Raw genomic sequence first — 15,379 nt, 5'->3', positions numbered from 1 at the left:
CTTTCTGTGTAGCACTGTGGCAGGGAGGCACGGGGCAAAGGAAAATGAGCAGAGGATGGGATTAGCCCTTGGGGCTAATTGTTGTGCACCTTGGATGTGGCGCTGGTGTTGTGTTGGTGACCCATGAAACCTCAGCCCTGCCTTTTTCTGGCTTCCCAAGGTTAAAGCGAGCAGAGCGAAGCCACAAGCCCCAGTGGCTGTGGTGTGCTGGTGAGTGCTTCTGCTAACGGGACGTTCAGTGTGAGGGACTGCTGCGGGACGTGGGGGGCACAGGGCTGGGCTGTAACCCCCTGTGGCAGTGGCAGTGGCAGCAGAGGGGCTGGGCTGAGGCACGGGGATGGGGCGAGGCGACTCCGCCCGCAACCAAAATGGTGGCCGCGCCCTCGCTCAAGATGGCGGCCGCTCCTCCTCCTCCTCCTCCTCCTCCTCCTCCTCCTGTTCCCGCCCCCGCGCTGCCGGAAGCTGCCTCAGCAGCGGCTCCGTGAGGGCGGCAGCGGGCGGCGGGGCGCGGTGGCAGCTCCCGGCCCGGCCGCTGCCTGCAGGTGCGGGGCGGCGGGGGGCTGAGGAGGGCCGGGGGCGGTGAGCGGTGAGGGGGGACCCGGGGGAGCTGCGGGGGAGGCCGGGCTGCCCGCGGGGCTCGGTTGTGGGGGCGATGCTCGGAGGCCGCGTCCCGCCGGCCTCAGGTCGCTGCCAGCGCCTGGGAGCTCCTGGAGGAGCCTTTGGGGCCCGTCTGGCCGCGTCTCCTCCTCACCTGTGGCTGAGCCCCGCGGCTTTCCCGGAGGTTGCACAGAAGGAGCACGGTGACAAGAGGCACGTCCAGCCCTGAGGATAGCGGGGACGGAGACACAGGGAGCTCAGGGGTGGGTTTTAGGTGGGTCAGAGCGCACAAGCGCGATTTACAAATAAAACTCGGGCTGTAGCAGGCGTTTTACGCCCAGCTGGTGCAATCTGGAGGGTGAAGCTCTGCTCCATCAGTTAAAGCTGTAATGCTTTCAGGTTCCCTATCTAACGCATTACAGCTGCTGGCATGTCACAGGGCAGCGGCTGTCAGAGACGGGTACGTGAGGTGTGAGCATCTCGTGTAACTCTGTGAAACCAGCCTCCTGCCCAGAGAGCACTCTTGTCACCGGGGGAGGAAGTAACACCCTCGGTCTATCAAGAAAGTCCTGTTCTATTTCTTGCTAGCACCCTTTGACTAGTGCCTTATCGAGTCAGTGTATTTTATATTTAATGAAAACATGAGATCCTGACGTGTTTAAATATAGCACACTTTTCTTTTGTTTTCTTTGGTTGTGGGAATTATTAGGATAACTAATTCTTGACCAAAACAGTGAGAATAAACTGGGAAACCGCAGCAGAAAAACTTTTCAAAATACACCTGGCCCTGCTAAGGTTGGAGCTCCTGGGAAGGCTGATCACAAGGCTGGGGCAGAAGCTCTGCAGGAACAGCTCTGACAGCAAGCTGACAGACTCCTGCGTTGTTGCCCTCCTGGAGCCCCAGGTCATGGCTGGAAACAACCACCCCAAAGCAATTCTGCAGTTTCAAAAAAATATGCTCGGGGCGAGCGATGTTTTTCCCACTTTTCCTGAAATCAGGTTTTGTGCTCATTATTGAAGATCATTTGCCAACCCGTGTGCGCAGAGCGGTTGTCAGGATCTCAGCTGTAGCCTTTGATCAGCAGCCTGGTTGCGGAGCACGTGCTCTGTCAGTGTTTTCCAAAAGAGCCTCTGCAATCAGCGTGTTTGTTTTACCAGCTCTGCGTGCAAGGAAGCGGCACAGAAATCTGTCAGCCTCTTCCTCACAGAGGCAGTGGGAAGGAGGAAGGGCTGGCGGGCAGACGGAGCATTGCAGATGGAAGGAAGGCGGTCGGAGGGAAGCTTGGTGCAGATCAACACTGGTTGATCTGAACCTGCTTGTGGACACTCTGATGATGGGGAGTGTGTTTTTGTCCTTAACCCGAAGGAGGGGGTGCTGACGGGATGAGGTTCTTCATGGCTGTCTCATGCTTTGCAGAAAATGCTCCGAAAGTGAACTGGAAAGTGCCTGCCAGCGCTAAGTCCGCCTGAAAAAAAAACTGCCTTCACCCACGGGCCTGTTTGTCATTGAGAGGGAAACTCTCCAACGGCCTAACGCCGCGAGGGATGGGCTCGGAGAACAGCGCTTTAAAGAGCTACGCGCTGGAAGAGCCGCCCTTCACGCTGCCAACCGGACACACCATCTACCCAGCCGTGCTGCAAGATGGCAAGCTGGCTTCCGTCTTCGTGTACAAGCAGGAGAACGAAGATACAGTTCATAAAGCTGCCAAGGTACCGGAGCGAGCGTGCCTGGAGGGAGGGAGTCGTTCCTCCGTGTTCCGGGAGGGGTGGGATTGGTCACTGAGGGTTGGATTCTTGGGGGTAAGGGAAGGAGAAGCGCTCAGAGCTGCCCCTGGCAGAGCTTTCCAAGTCAGAGGCTTTCTAAGCCAGACCTTACTTACAGTACCACGTTTGTTCTTCCGTGTAAGACTTTGTTTCCAGATGTATTATGGAATATTTTGCAGTGAGCGTGCTGAGGGTTTGGTGAGGAGCAGGGGTGGGCTGTCTCAACTCAAGCAGAAAACGTGGCTAAAGCTGTACGGCCGACCTCTGCAGCTTGGGTGAGGTCTAACGGATGTCTTTGTTTCTGGAAGCACCTGAAAACCTTGCGCCACCCTTGCCTTCTGCGCTTCCTTTCCTGTACTGTGGAAGCCAATGGGATCCACCTGGTTACCGAACGCGTGAAGCCTTTGGAGATAGTCCTGGAGTCTCTCTCTTCTGCAGAAATCTGCGCAGGGATCTACGACGTGTTGCTGGCGCTCATTTTCCTCCATGACAGGGTAAGTGCCAGCAGCAGCCGTCGGGCTTTGGTGGGAGCCGGGTGGCACGTGCCAGGGGAATGTTTTCACTGGGCTTGCCTGGGTGACTGGCTCATGCCTGGTTCCTCACGGACAGACCACGTGTTTTTTTTAGGCTGAAACTGCTGAAGTCGTTGCCTGCTTTTTAGAAAGAAGGGCAGTTCAAAACGGTGTGGTTCTAGGGCGTAAAGCTCACGAGCTGAGACCTGCTTGCAGTGCTTTGTACTTAATGAAATGGATTGCTCGGTTTGTGCCTTGACTTACAGCTGTTGCCACGGGTCAGCGATTGGTGTCGTTGCTCCTCCTGGACAAACATTGTGTGTTTGTCCAGGGCTGAATCTCAATTCCAGCTCTGACTGTAGCTTTCGAGCTTTGTGTTCACGGTTGGAAGTTTTCTCTGGACTTACACTTGCATTGCAGGGGCTGTGACAGAATTTTGTCTGCTCTAAAACCCCAGCCATTCTGCACGATATCTGATAGTCACCTACAAAATCCCGAAGGATTTGTAGAATCGTGTGCTTTTTGGCAGCTTTTCCTCAGTTCCTCGTGGCACCTCATTAGCACTGATTAAGATTTTACATCTGTTATCCTCTTTTTATTTTTTTTTTCAGGGAAACCTAACGCATAACAATGTCTGTTTATCATCTGTGTTTGTAAGCGAGGATGGGCACTGGAAACTGGGAGGAATGGAAACAGTCTGCAACTTCAACGAAGCCACCCCAGAGGTAGGAGCCCTGCAAGGCGTCCGTTGGGTGCAGGGAGAGGGCTCACCTCCAGCTCTCACCTGAGCTTTTGCTTTAGGGACGCTTCCTATAAACAACAGCATCTACAGAAACTGAAACTAATTCCCCATCAGGCAGAAAGCAGCGACTTTTCTAAGGGAGGCAGCTGGCTGGAGGGTAAATTAAGACTGGAGACAGGGAGAAATCTTTGCTCCTCTGGACTGATTAAAAACCAAAACCCAAAACTTTAGTGTGCAGCATGAAGATCCTAAGTTAAAATAAATCAATACAAAAATAACGTAAACGACCCTAGTTTTTGCTGCTGGCATCTTCATTGCTTGTTGCTGGTCTTGGCGGAAAAAGTGGTTTGATTGCTGCTGCGTGCTGTGCAGAGTCATTGCTGCAGCCTGGCACCGTGCAGCAGCACTAGATTGCCTTTTCTCCCAGAGGATCCACAAATCCTTCACAAACCGCGCGGAGTGTCCCGGGCATGTATCACCTTTCAGAAGGGATTGTGCGTGGTGGTGCACAACGATGCAAAGAGCGCAGCAGTAAAATCCGCCTGGTGAAGGACATTAAATCCTTGCCCTGCCCAGATGGATCATGCAGGGATGACAGGACCTAAGACCAAATGGGACGAGTTGGCTGTGATGCCCTGGAGTTGCTTTCTGCCAGCCTGCTGCTTCCCACCTGCTGCTTCTTGCTTCCCTGTGGGCAGAGCAAAGCGTGGCCTGCCCTGGGCGCCAGCTGAAGGGCCAGGACTGGCCTCTGGCCACGGGTTCAGTCCTGACCCGCAGAAGGGGCTCGTTCCTGCTGCATGGCCCAGCCGAGCCACGGGGGCAGCTCACATCTCCCTTTTCCCCTTGCAGTTCCTCTGTCACGTCAAGTCGGTCCGAGACCAGTCGTGCATCCCGTGCGAGGAGATGGTGGGTACCACAACTTCCCAGCGGAGCTTGGAGCTGGTGTCACGTTCAGAAAATCGTTTCGTTTTCATTCACACATTCTGTTCCCTCGCGTCTGAATGGGAGGAAGTGGCTATTGGATAATAGCTGGGGTTTATTCTGTTCCTTTTTTCCTTCCCCTTCCCTCCTGTCCTTGGTCTGGGTATGGGGTTGGGTACAGAGAAGTGAAATCGTGAATGAGGAGTGATGAAATAGCAGGCTCTTGGAATGTTTTTTTTCAGTCACTTTGCATTGCAGCTTTAATGCTTTTAAATTGCTAATGCTTTGCGAAAGTAAGAGTAGTTGCTGAGATTGCCAAGTTCGCTGTGGTCTCACAGTTGCGTAGCTCTCACACAGCTTTTTTTCTCCACTTGAAGTCATCTTACATCTATGGAATATCCTCTAAGTTGCTTATCCTAAAGGAGCTCTCTCTGATTAACACCTGTTTCCATAGAAATGCTGAAAGTTGTTGACTTGTAATTGCCGTGTGTATTCATGGGGGAGTTGTTGCATCGTGACGTGGTTGCTCCTTTGGGTTGTAAATTCCCTGGTAGATGTGTGGCTTTTGCTGTTGTTTGTTTATTTTTGCACTTGCCTTTTTTTTTTTTTAATTATTATTATTTTGCCATAATGCTCTATTTGTAGGGTACTTGGTGGAGCTTTGTTGATATAAAAAGAATTGGAGAGTATATACGGGGGAGGGCACAGAGAGCTGTGGCAACTACCAAGTATTTCATAAACTCCTGCTTTGCTGATCTTGGTGGTATTTTTTTTTTTTTTTTTTTTTTTTTTCCCCAGTCTGCAGATTTCAAAATTCTGCCCAGCAGCTATGGGCATGCAAGGGACGCCTACGCGTTTGGAACAATGGTTGAAAGCCTCTTGACGGTCCTAAACGATCAGGGTGAGGATTGACACGTTTGTTTGCTGTGTACAGACCTGTCTGGCTTTTTTCTTGCTTGTGTCACCAAAGGCATTTGCTTGCTGGAGCTGACACATGCACCACAGGTGTAGTGTCCATCACTGTTCTTCGTGTTTGCCAGGTTAAAATCCAGACCTCAGCGCCTCCTGTTTCCCCATCTCACTGCATTTGAATGTGGGCAGGTGTGGCTGGAGCACATGCAAAAGCCCCTGCAACACGAGCACTCCCAAATCTGCTCTGCAGCGGAGATTTGCATGGTTCTGCCCCAGCAGCCACTGGAGCAAGGGTTAGGGACGCAGACACAGCCCACAGCTGAGTGGGGGCTGCTGCCTACTAGCAGAGAAAGAACAAAAAGCTCAGAGGACAGTAACACTCCTTGATGCCCTGATAGCCACACAGCTTAGGGAGAGAGGTGGAAATGTTCTCTTCTCTTCCTTTTGGAGCAGCTATGAGCAATTTTACTATCAAACAGAGCTTCTAAAAGTAAGTTTTTTAGAGGGGTGGAGGACTCCTGAACATAGTTTGCCCAGTGGTGAGAGAGAAATCTAATTGTAGGTGCTCTGGCTTTCAGTTTCAGCAGATATTCTCTCCAGCTTTCAGCAAACCTTGCACTGTACGCTGCTGAATCCGGATCCCAAGTGTCGTCCGCCACTGTCCAGCCTGTTGTCCCACGAGTTCTTCAGGTAAGGAAAGAAATTCCTCGCCTCTCTTGGTACGTCTTGGTAGTGCTTATTGCTGTGTTGCATGTGTGCAACACCTGCGTTTTGTGACGGTGTTACTTATCTGATGGGAAGCGTGGCCTGGATCGCTGCCTCTTACAGGGCACTTTGACAGAGACTCCTTAAATTACGAAGGCATTATCAGCCTTCCACGTGAGTCTCTGAGTCAGCACCGGGGACAGAAGTCTGTCCCCTTGCCACATGCAGCCAGTTGGATTGCCCCAAGCTCAGGGAGGCAGTGGGAAGATAAAATCATTAGAGGTACAACTTGAGCTAAGCGCGCTCAGAGATAATCCAGGCAGCTGTCTGCTGTCACCGAGGTGCTGTCTGGATGGTGGCGCTAGCGTGAGGTGGCATTTCCTTCTGCTTCTTGCCCTGGGAGGGTGCTGAGAGGCAGCTGGTGCCCCGTGAATTTGCTGACTTCAAAGCGTGGCGCTGTGCAGGTGCAGCTGTTGGGTAACTGGTCAGACTGCCACGCTGACATTCCTGGTCCACCAGCTTTTGAGTTGTATTCGCCTTTCTGCTTCTGTCTGCTGAAAGGACAGGGATCTGCAGGCTCTTAGCGGTGGGTGGCGTAAGCATCAACGAGGATCATGCCTGACAGCCTCCTTTTTTTGTTCTTAGGAATGATTTTCTGGAAGTTGTGAACTTTCTGAAGACCTTAACAGTAAAATCTGAGGAGGAAAAAACTGAATTTTTCAAGTAAGTGAAGGAACTGTAACCTGGAAGCTACTTATCTGAGAAATGCTTCTGTCAGATTAGGGTGTGTGCTGTGGCTAAGCAGGCATCATTTGAGAAGCACATTGATCTGCCGTAGTGCTGTGGTAGGGGAGGCAGCGTGGTGTCACAGCTTTGTCTGCACAATCTGGAGACCAGCCTGTCCTCCGGCTCCTCGCTGGAGCTGTCCGAGGGTCCTGCTGTGTTACACAAAGGCTATCTGCTTACCCGGTTTCAGAATATAAAATATCAGAGAAATTCTTTCAGTGTGGTAGAAGAAAAGAATTTTTCCCTCACACCATTCTTGGAAGTAGCTTTATTTTGGATTTGACTTTGTAAACAGTGAAATCTAGCACCAGATGCCTTGAGGCTGAAAATTGCTTTCATTTAGGCAGATCTTGTAAACTGTTAATGAGAGTTTTCAAGACATGTTGGGGGAATTAATCTTTGGTCCCAGCCTTCTCTGGGCAAAGCTGTTGTCTGTAATGAATGTCGAAGCTGCAGAAGTGCAGCATCTGCAGAAAACCCTATTGTCACGGTCCCCAAGAGTTCTCTAGAAGTTTCCATGCAGTCATGGCATTATCTGGGCCTGAAAAGGGGAGAAGTTGAGTTTTTCTTTCTTCTTCTATTTTTTATTGTTCTATACTTCTAACACCAGTTTGATTTTACTTGTTTGGGACTCAGTGAGAAAAGAAGAGAAAGGAGATCTTAGCAGGAGCATGCAGAACCGTTGCCACCATCTCTGTAGCAGCAGTGTTTGCTGAAGGAGGGAACAAATTCTTTGTTAAAAGACACAGCAGTACTGCCCCTAAACAGGTGCAGGTGCTTTCACAGCAGGGGGAATATTGATCTCAATCTCTACAAACCTAGAGAAAAACAGCTACTGATATTTTAAAATGAAAATTCTACAAGAGCAGTTGCACAAAATCACTTGTGACTTAAATAAACCCAAAGCATGCTCTGCTGGCCACCTCTAGGATGCAGTAGGTGGATGTGGTTTCAAAGCGGGGTTCCCTTTTTGCAAGGGAAACTTCCCTTATGTGGTAGGCAAGATTGCCTGTACTCAAGCAGTAGAAAAATGATTGTGATGCACTGGGTTGTGGGGTGAGGGAACAAGTCTATTCTGCAGTTTTAACGCTGTAGTGCCTCACGTGAGCTGCCAGCACTGTGATCTGGGCGCTGTGACACAGCAGAGGGGACAGCTGCTGAGTGTGGAGAAGCCTTCATGTGCCAGCTGCATTTGCAGCTGTGCTCCTGGATGCGTTTTTGACAGGCTGTGTGATCTGGGCATGGAGTTTTACAGGATGTGTCTCTGGATGTTTCCTTACTCGCTCATGGTTTATCTTATTGCCTGAAAGTCTCAGTCAGGAGCAGAGCCGCGTCCTCCTAGCATAGTGTACGCACACGGTGAGAAGCTGTGATGGGACTTTGTCTCTAAGGAGACACGGCAGACCCAAAAAAGAAGGGTAGACGATATTAAGGGAAACAGTCATAAATGCATGGGAGGCTGCCTTGATACTAATTGCTCTCTCCTGGAACACAGATTCCTGCTGGACAGGGTGGCTGGCTTGTCAGAGGAGCTGATAGCATCACGACTGGTGCCTCTTCTACTCAACCAGCTTGTGTTTGCAGAACCTGTAGCTGTCAAGAGTTTTCTTCCTCATCTGCTGGGTCCAAAGAAAGGTGACCTTTACATATTTCCTTCAGAAATATCACCAACAAGTTTGGAATGAATTCAGAGTGGTCACTCCATTGAATCAAGGAAATAGCTTTGTTTGTTTAAGCAGAACAAACACTGTAAAGTAAAGAATTGGAGAGAAGAGAGTTATGTGGGCTTCCCCATTTCAGGTACTTCCGTTGCTCTGCTGATGGTGGGAGAGAATTAGAAATTGCCTGGGCTCTTTCCTGTGTTTAAATCTCACACCACATGCCCACCCCAGGCTCTCTCTGTCTCACTGCACATCCCTCTTCTCCCTTTCCCCCTACCCCTCCTTGCCCTCTTTATTTCTGTCACTGCAGTCGGTCTCCTGTAAGGGTGCTCAGGCCCTTCTGCCCTCTCTAAGGGGGAGCATTCAGGATGTCTTGCTGGGTCCCCAGCTGCCTCTGTCCCTGCTGCTTGCTTCCCCTCTCAAGAGTTTTTCCTAGATAACTAGGGGTCTGTGAGCCAAGCAGTGCATCTCGTGACAGTCTGACATAACGCATTTGGTTGCTGTAAGGCCATGGATAATGGCACGGCTGCCTCTCCTCCCTCCCTGTCCTCTGACATCCTCGGCAGCTGACAGAGTCAGACCTGGCAGTGGGGTGACGCCGTGGGTCTCAGCTGTGACAGTCTCTCATTGAATAGCTTTTGGGAAGCTGCCTCTGGTTTGCAAAGCAGCCTTTCCCCATCTCCACCTCTCTTCCCCCAGAGCAAACTGGAGAAAGCCAGACCAGCTGCCTCCTGTCGCCAGCCTTGTTCCAGACTCACGTGATTCCTGTGCTGCTGAAGCTATTTGAGGTTCACGAGGAGCACGTTCGAATGGTGTTGCTGTCTCACATTCATGCCTATGCAGAACTATTCTCTCGGGAAGAGTTGAAAAACATCATATTGCCACAGGTTAAGGACAGGAAAATAATACATGGCGTATATCCAACAATATGGGGTTTTTACTGTTTGGGTTGACTCTTAGCTCACAACTAAGCACTCAGTGCTGGCAAAAAACAGTTTTCAACCTCCTTTTTATGCAAGCCCTAACCCTTACACCCCACCCTGATCTGGAATACTGTCTTTGTTAAACCTCGTGCCCTCTGTCACACACCCCTTGTGCTGCTACCTGTCGGCCTTGACTGGCAGCCTCACAACACGAGACAAGACTAAGCTCACCGAGCACTAGGATGGGCCACCCTCTTTAGCTTGTAACACGAAGTGGAAGGCTGATTTTCTGGTATGGAGTAATGTCTAGAATCTACTAAGAGCTGTGGGAGATTTTAGCAATGAGATATGCTGCAACTGTATAGAGAAAAAAGTGAAAAAGCAGAATTTTCTGTTCTTGGTGCAGGTATTGCTGGGCCTTCGAGATACTAGTGACTCCATCGTGGCAATAACTCTGCACAGCTTAGCAGTTCTCGTCTCCCTCCTTGGGCCTGAAGTAGTTGTAGGTGGTGAAAGAACGAAGATTTTCAAAAGCTCTGCACCGAGTTTCATGAAAACTGCTGATCTCTCCCCAGAAGGTAAATGATACGGTCTCGAGTGCTCTCATGATTCTTGCACATTGTGTCCAAGCAGCTTAGGCTTAGAATTTTTTTATTGATTACTCTTTCATTTGAAGAAAAGTTAATTTGCAGCTAAACTTTAATTCTAAATTAGGTGCTGAATGTTTGCAGATGCAGAATTGGTAACATAAAACGTTATCTGAAAGTAGTTTAAATACAGGAAATATGTGGAAAAATCTTCATTTAAGAAGCTCTGTGTGCAAAAGAGATTATATTCAGTTGTGTTTATCTTTGGTAGAAGAACTACACTGCCCTTCCGTAGGACTTATGTACTTACAGCTAGGTAGTTATTTAATATTCCCTCATGTCCTTCATGTTTTTTAAAAACGGTAAATCTCATCCTCTTCCCCCCAATTTCTATTTGTAGATTGGAAAAGGAATACGAACTTCCCTATTTTCTCAGCTCTCTGGAGGCTTTTCAGCTAATCCAAATGAAGAAAATAGTCCCTGCGCCTGCTAGATAACTTGGAGCCAAGTGTACTCAGGGAAAGCTTTTCTGGATATAGGAATGCTTATAACGGGAGGGAAGGATCAGCAATGCTCGACTTTAGACACAAAGTATAGATACCAAACAAAGTGCATGATAGCGATCAATCTAAGCATGTTTTTGTCCTGATTATGTGTGTACTGACAACTACCACCCTTCATTAAAATCTGTGGATGGTTCATTGCATTAGTTTTCTTTATTTTAGTAGAATGTAGTAAATGAAAACCTTCAGCTTGCATGTTAAGAACTGATTTATCTTTCAGAGTATATTTAAAATTAAACCTGATTTAACTCCTGATGGAGGAGGGAAAAGCAAAACAAAACAAAATAACTCTGTCCTCAACAGGGAGTGAAAACCTACAAAAAGCAGTACTATATGCTGAATACATGAGGCTTAATGAGATGTTTGCTCAAGCCCCTAAAAGGCTGTACCTTGTGTTGAGGGGTCGTGTTGTGTGTACCCCAGGCCCCGTGTCCCTGGCTGGTGACCTCTCGCTTGGGCAGACACAGCTGTCGCGGGGAGGCAGAGGCAGCAGCAGCCCAAGCCGCGTCGTTTCAACCCTGACTGGGCTGCAGGGGTGGGAGCAGGGACACAACCAAGCCAGTGCTGGTGAATCTTTGCTGTTGGTGACAATCTGCTGCAGCTCCACCAAAACGAGCTGGAAGAAGACACTTGCCAAGCTGTCATGCCCAGGGGAACAAACCTGCCCTGTGCAGCTTCTGAGTGCACTTCAGAGTACCTAGGGTATGATACAAGAGAGGCCATCGGGGTAGAGAGTGAGCTGCTTTGCTCGTGTCCAAGCATAAATCAGAAGTTTGTGTGGTGGCAGGGCTTTGCTTATGCTTCAGCTTGTTGTGACTGTCACTGCTGTGCTTTTGTAAGAGAGGCAGATCTTGAGATCCACGTTGCCATGCGTCCAAATGGATCCAGCCAGGTGGCAGACAGCATTTTCAAGCATCTGTGCAGATCATAATGTTTGTTCAGTGTGCGTTTCTTGAAACAACATAGCAGCAAAAACTGACCGCTTACAGTTGCCTAAAGTTTGTTCTGGCAAGAGCTGCAGGCTGTAGGAACAGAGGAGTATTATATACAGATCAGGGGTGCAGCTGTTGCATTGCAATGCCAGTCTTCATTTGGCATTGCTTGTCTCCAGTGAACAAGATTCTAATGCTGCAGGCAGTTTCAACCAAGACAGAACACATCTGATGGACTTGGTGGCCTTTCTTTTCTTCTGTCCCTGCAGACTCACCCAGTCATGTCGGAAGCAATCGGAGAAATCAAACCTCTCGGCCCTTGAAGAACAATTCTAGCTTGCTGCCCATCTCTGGAAATGCACCTGTCAAGAAGCATTCTGTGCAACAAGACAATCCGCTGGCTTTAAAGACAGGTAAACCTTTGTCCTAGCTCTTCCTGCCTAGAAATCAAGTGTCCTACAAATGAGGGGTTGCTTGAAAAATGTTAATTTTCACCATGTGCTGATCTGAAAGAGATTCAGTGAACCATAGGAGGTAACAGTGAAGAAACACAAGCATGAACTTGGGAGTTCCTAGGGAGTAGTATTTGGGAGTCGATGTGTTTATTTATCAACACGCTGCTGGCTGGCCAGCCTTGAGAGTGTTTCTTTACCATGAGTTCTCTGCTGTGCTTTTTTATCCCTCCACAGCTTGGCAGATACCCCGCAGCAGCCTGTTGCCTCTGATCATTTGGAGGTCAGCTCATTCTGTGACCTCAGAAGCTGGCTCAGTTTACTTTCACGACCTTTTTTCAGGCTTCTAATGGCCTCTTCTCTATCACCTAATGCCTCTCAGCTGTCAGCCTTTATTGCCCCAGTGCTCTGAGACTGATACCCCTCCTTTGCAAACAGGAAGCTGGCTGTGCTTCTTTGAGAGGAGCTTAGCTCTGGAACATCTTTCCAATCACCACTGCTTTCTGAGCTGACAGCTGGCTCATCTCCATGCCAGGTGCTACTGGTGATGTCAGCTTGGTCTCCACTTTTGCCCTTCTGAAACGAGTATGTTAACACCTTTATCTTCCACAGGTGAGCAAGGCACTCAGCTGCCCCTGAACGGGGTTCCTGGAAGCATTAATGTGCTAGGGAGCAGCAGGAGCTCTTTGACTACCTCTGAAAAGCCAGCAGAGGAGTGGCCGGACTGGAGTGAGCCAGAGGAGACGGACACTGAGAAAACTGTGAACATCCAAATTCAGCCCCGAGAGCCGCAGGGCAGGGTGGGACCTTATTTTGCTGAACGTGATGTGGACGAGAAGCCTTGGGATGACTTTGAGCCCAGCAGCCCTCGTACTGAACTGTCCTCAGGAAACTGCCTCACTGTGACGCGAGCTGATGCAGCTGAAATGCAGAGGCCTCCACCAGGTACTCATCAGCTGAGCAAAGAATTCAAAAGCCTCAAAGTGAGCCCCCCCACGAAGTCCTGCCCTGGGAATAGCTGGAATAGCGACCGCCAGGAACAACTGGGGAAAACTATGCTGCCAAAAACAACCTTTCAGGAAAGGTTGAAGTCTTCACTGGAGCCTGGCCTAGGAGAAGAATTCACAATTAAAGTGAAGAGGAAACCAGTGCAGGACCCTGAGCTGGACTGGTTTGCTGATATGACCCCAGACATTAAACCTTCTTCAGCTGTCTTGATTTTACCTGAAGCGAGGACAGAAGCAGTTGTTCCCAGTCATTCTGGTGCAGTATCCAGCAGAGAAGGTGCCTCCCAGAATGCGCTGTTTTCCTCCAAATTTGCAGCAGCTGACATTATTGAGGTAAGAGGCTATAGGCAGTGGGGTTAAATGAATGCATGTTGGAGAGGATCCCAGAGCACGTGCAGGCTCTGTAATCAGAGGGCAGATAGCCTGAGAAGCGCCATGGCTGTACGGTTGAGGTTTTACCTGTGAATACGGGATGCTGAGTTCTGAGTGATGCATCTTATCGGGCACCAGGTCATTCCATGGGCTGCTACTCTGGCAGCAATGTTGAATTCTGCCTCTGGTTTTTAGTTTGTGCTGCTATATCCTGCATGCTAAGACCCTAAAGTAATTTAGGGAGAGTCTTGGTTGGTCAGATGGGAGGCAAAACAAGGCTGGATAGTGTCTGCTGAACAGACATGCCTCTAAGCCCAAAGAAAAAAGGGCTTTCAATCACAGAGGATGCTCAGGACTTTGTTGCTCCTGGCTCTTCTAGAAAAACCTAGTGGGAGTGTAAGTAAAGGACCAGGAAACAAGAACCGCTGGGTTACACAATGAAGCTTTTTGGATGCCTTGTTCTCAGGAGGAATAGCTGAGACACTTTTCCATTTCAGAGAACCATGAGGGTTGTAAGTAGCTCCATCTGCCCCCATCTCTGAGACTCCAGAGACTGCTTTTGTTTGTTGGGGGAGGGGAAGCACTCCTACCTGATCATTTAAGTCCGTTAGGGACCAGGTGTTGATTGCAAGTTGTTCTGCTAATTGCACCTCAGGAGAGCTACCACAGAGGTAGCAGGTAGCATGGGGAGAGGAGCCTTGGATCTAAACTAAGGTTGTTTACAACACTTGAATATGGCACACTTGATTTTTAAATGCACAGGTGTGATATTGGCCTCATTTTTCTGCTTAGTGTAGTGCAGTTGGAGCAGCAGAATTGCTGTCAGGGGGCTGGTGAGACCAAGAAGCATTGGGCAGGACAGCAGCTGTTTCCTAAGGGGAGGGGAAAGAAGTCACCTGTATTATAGCGTACTTTTTGTAATGGAAAGTGGATGTGATAGAAACAATGCTTGCTTTAATTTGGGGAAGGAAGGGTAACAAAGTCTGCTAGTTTGTTTTTTATCTTTGGTTTTGCAGTTTATGAGGGGCTTTCTCCTATTACAGCTTTCTGTGTAAGCCCAGGTGCTAAAGGAGGCTGCCTTTCTCTTGAGGCATTCAGGATGTCTTGCTCTGCCCCCACAAGCCCCACAGGGTAGGGCCTGGCTCTTGTGGCTGCGTTAAGTACAGCAGTACCACACGCACACCTTAACACTGTTAATTTTACATGATTCCAGGCTGAAGCTGCAGGCTGGGGTGAAGAAGAGGAGTTGAACTGGGAAGATGATTCTAACTGGTAACGGGACTGAAAGAGACAAAGGCAATTTATGGTGTGGTGGATTCTGTAAGAGAAGTCGCTGCTTCCACACTCTAATGGATAAGTACCTCAGCGCTGCTTTTGGGAGAAGGCAGGCACTTGCTGCAGCAGCCAGCAGGATCCTGGGGGGCCTGACCCCTTGCACTGGATGCTCCTTTCCAGTCTGTGCCAAAAACTGCAGGGGTGAGGCCTGCGCTCAAGCAATATGCCCAGCTGTGGTGCGTGCCACTGCTACTGGAAAGAGGGACAGCACGACAGGTGTGTTGGTGCTGGTGGACTACTGGAGGCCGAGTGATGTGAGTGATTGTTCCAGAACTCATCCCTGCTCTGAAAAACTGATGACAATAAACGAAAGTTACCCTGAATTACTTGGTTAACGTGCCTTTTTTTTTTCCCAGAAAGCAAGCCCTTAGAACTGGCTTCTAACATTTTAGCTGTAAGCTGATTTTAAGATGAATGTACGACTTACTCAGTATATTTATTTCTGTTTATACAGTTCTGTCAGTGGATTGCATGAAAGGTGCTAGGAACTGTGCAGTGAAGGACTTAAGCACTACTATTTTTAAAAGATGACCCTAGTCTGGAGTGGAACCAGTGGTGAGGTATGTTCAGAGAACAGTATAGAGCCTTAAATTGTTACTCTTAAGTGT

At 49.2% G+C, this 15,379-nt stretch overlaps 1 protein-coding gene across 4 annotated transcripts; it reads left to right on the top strand.

The window, feature by feature from the left end:
* Positions 1 to 457: 457 nt before the first annotated feature.
* Positions 458 to 15,289, top strand: SCYL3 (SCY1 like pseudokinase 3). 4 transcript variants are annotated; one of them, XR_014618699.1, is made up of 15 exons: positions 458 to 542; positions 2,015 to 2,307; positions 2,670 to 2,855; positions 3,485 to 3,598; positions 4,465 to 4,521; positions 5,335 to 5,437; positions 6,027 to 6,138; positions 6,799 to 6,876; positions 8,435 to 8,574; positions 9,300 to 9,487; positions 9,930 to 10,101; positions 11,875 to 12,018; positions 12,670 to 13,397; positions 14,650 to 15,025; positions 15,226 to 15,289. XR_014618699.1 is itself a non-coding variant. In XM_084291610.1 (14 exons), the coding sequence occupies exons 2-14, from the start codon at positions 2,143 to 2,145 to the stop codon at positions 14,710 to 14,712; spliced, it is 2,250 nt and encodes a 749-aa protein (XP_084147736.1). In that variant the 5' UTR covers positions 458 to 542; positions 2,015 to 2,142; the 3' UTR covers positions 14,713 to 15,123. The 4 variants fall into 4 exon arrangements, 3 of the variants coding, with proteins under 3 accessions (XP_084147736.1, XP_084147737.1, XP_084147738.1); XM_084291610.1 differs by lacking the exon at positions 15,226 to 15,289 and having other exon boundaries at positions 14,650 to 15,123; XM_084291611.1 differs by lacking the exon at positions 15,226 to 15,289 and having other exon boundaries at positions 505 to 586; positions 14,650 to 15,123.
* The last annotated feature ends 90 nt before the right edge of the window (positions 15,290 to 15,379 follow it).

Source organism: Netta rufina (assembly GCF_964035555.1).
Source record: "Netta rufina genome assembly, chromosome: 8".
Lineage (NCBI taxonomy): Eukaryota > Metazoa > Chordata > Aves > Anseriformes > Anatidae > Netta > Netta rufina.
Note: the sequence above shows the minus strand (reverse complement) of the source record. Positions and strands in the feature narration are given on the sequence as shown.

Excerpts from the sequence above, each read along its gene's own strand:
- SCYL3 (XM_084291610.1), top strand. The coding sequence starts at position 2,143 with ATGGGCTCGGAGAACAGCGCTTTAAAGAGCTACGCGCTGGAAGAGCCG. Across the intron at positions 3,599-4,464 it reads TCAACGAAGCCACCCCAGAG|TTCCTCTGTCACGTCAAGTC; the intron begins GTAGGAGCCCTG and ends TTCCCCTTGCAG. Across the intron at positions 5,438-6,026 it reads GACGGTCCTAAACGATCAGG|TTTCAGCAGATATTCTCTCC; the intron begins GTGAGGATTGAC and ends TCTGGCTTTCAG.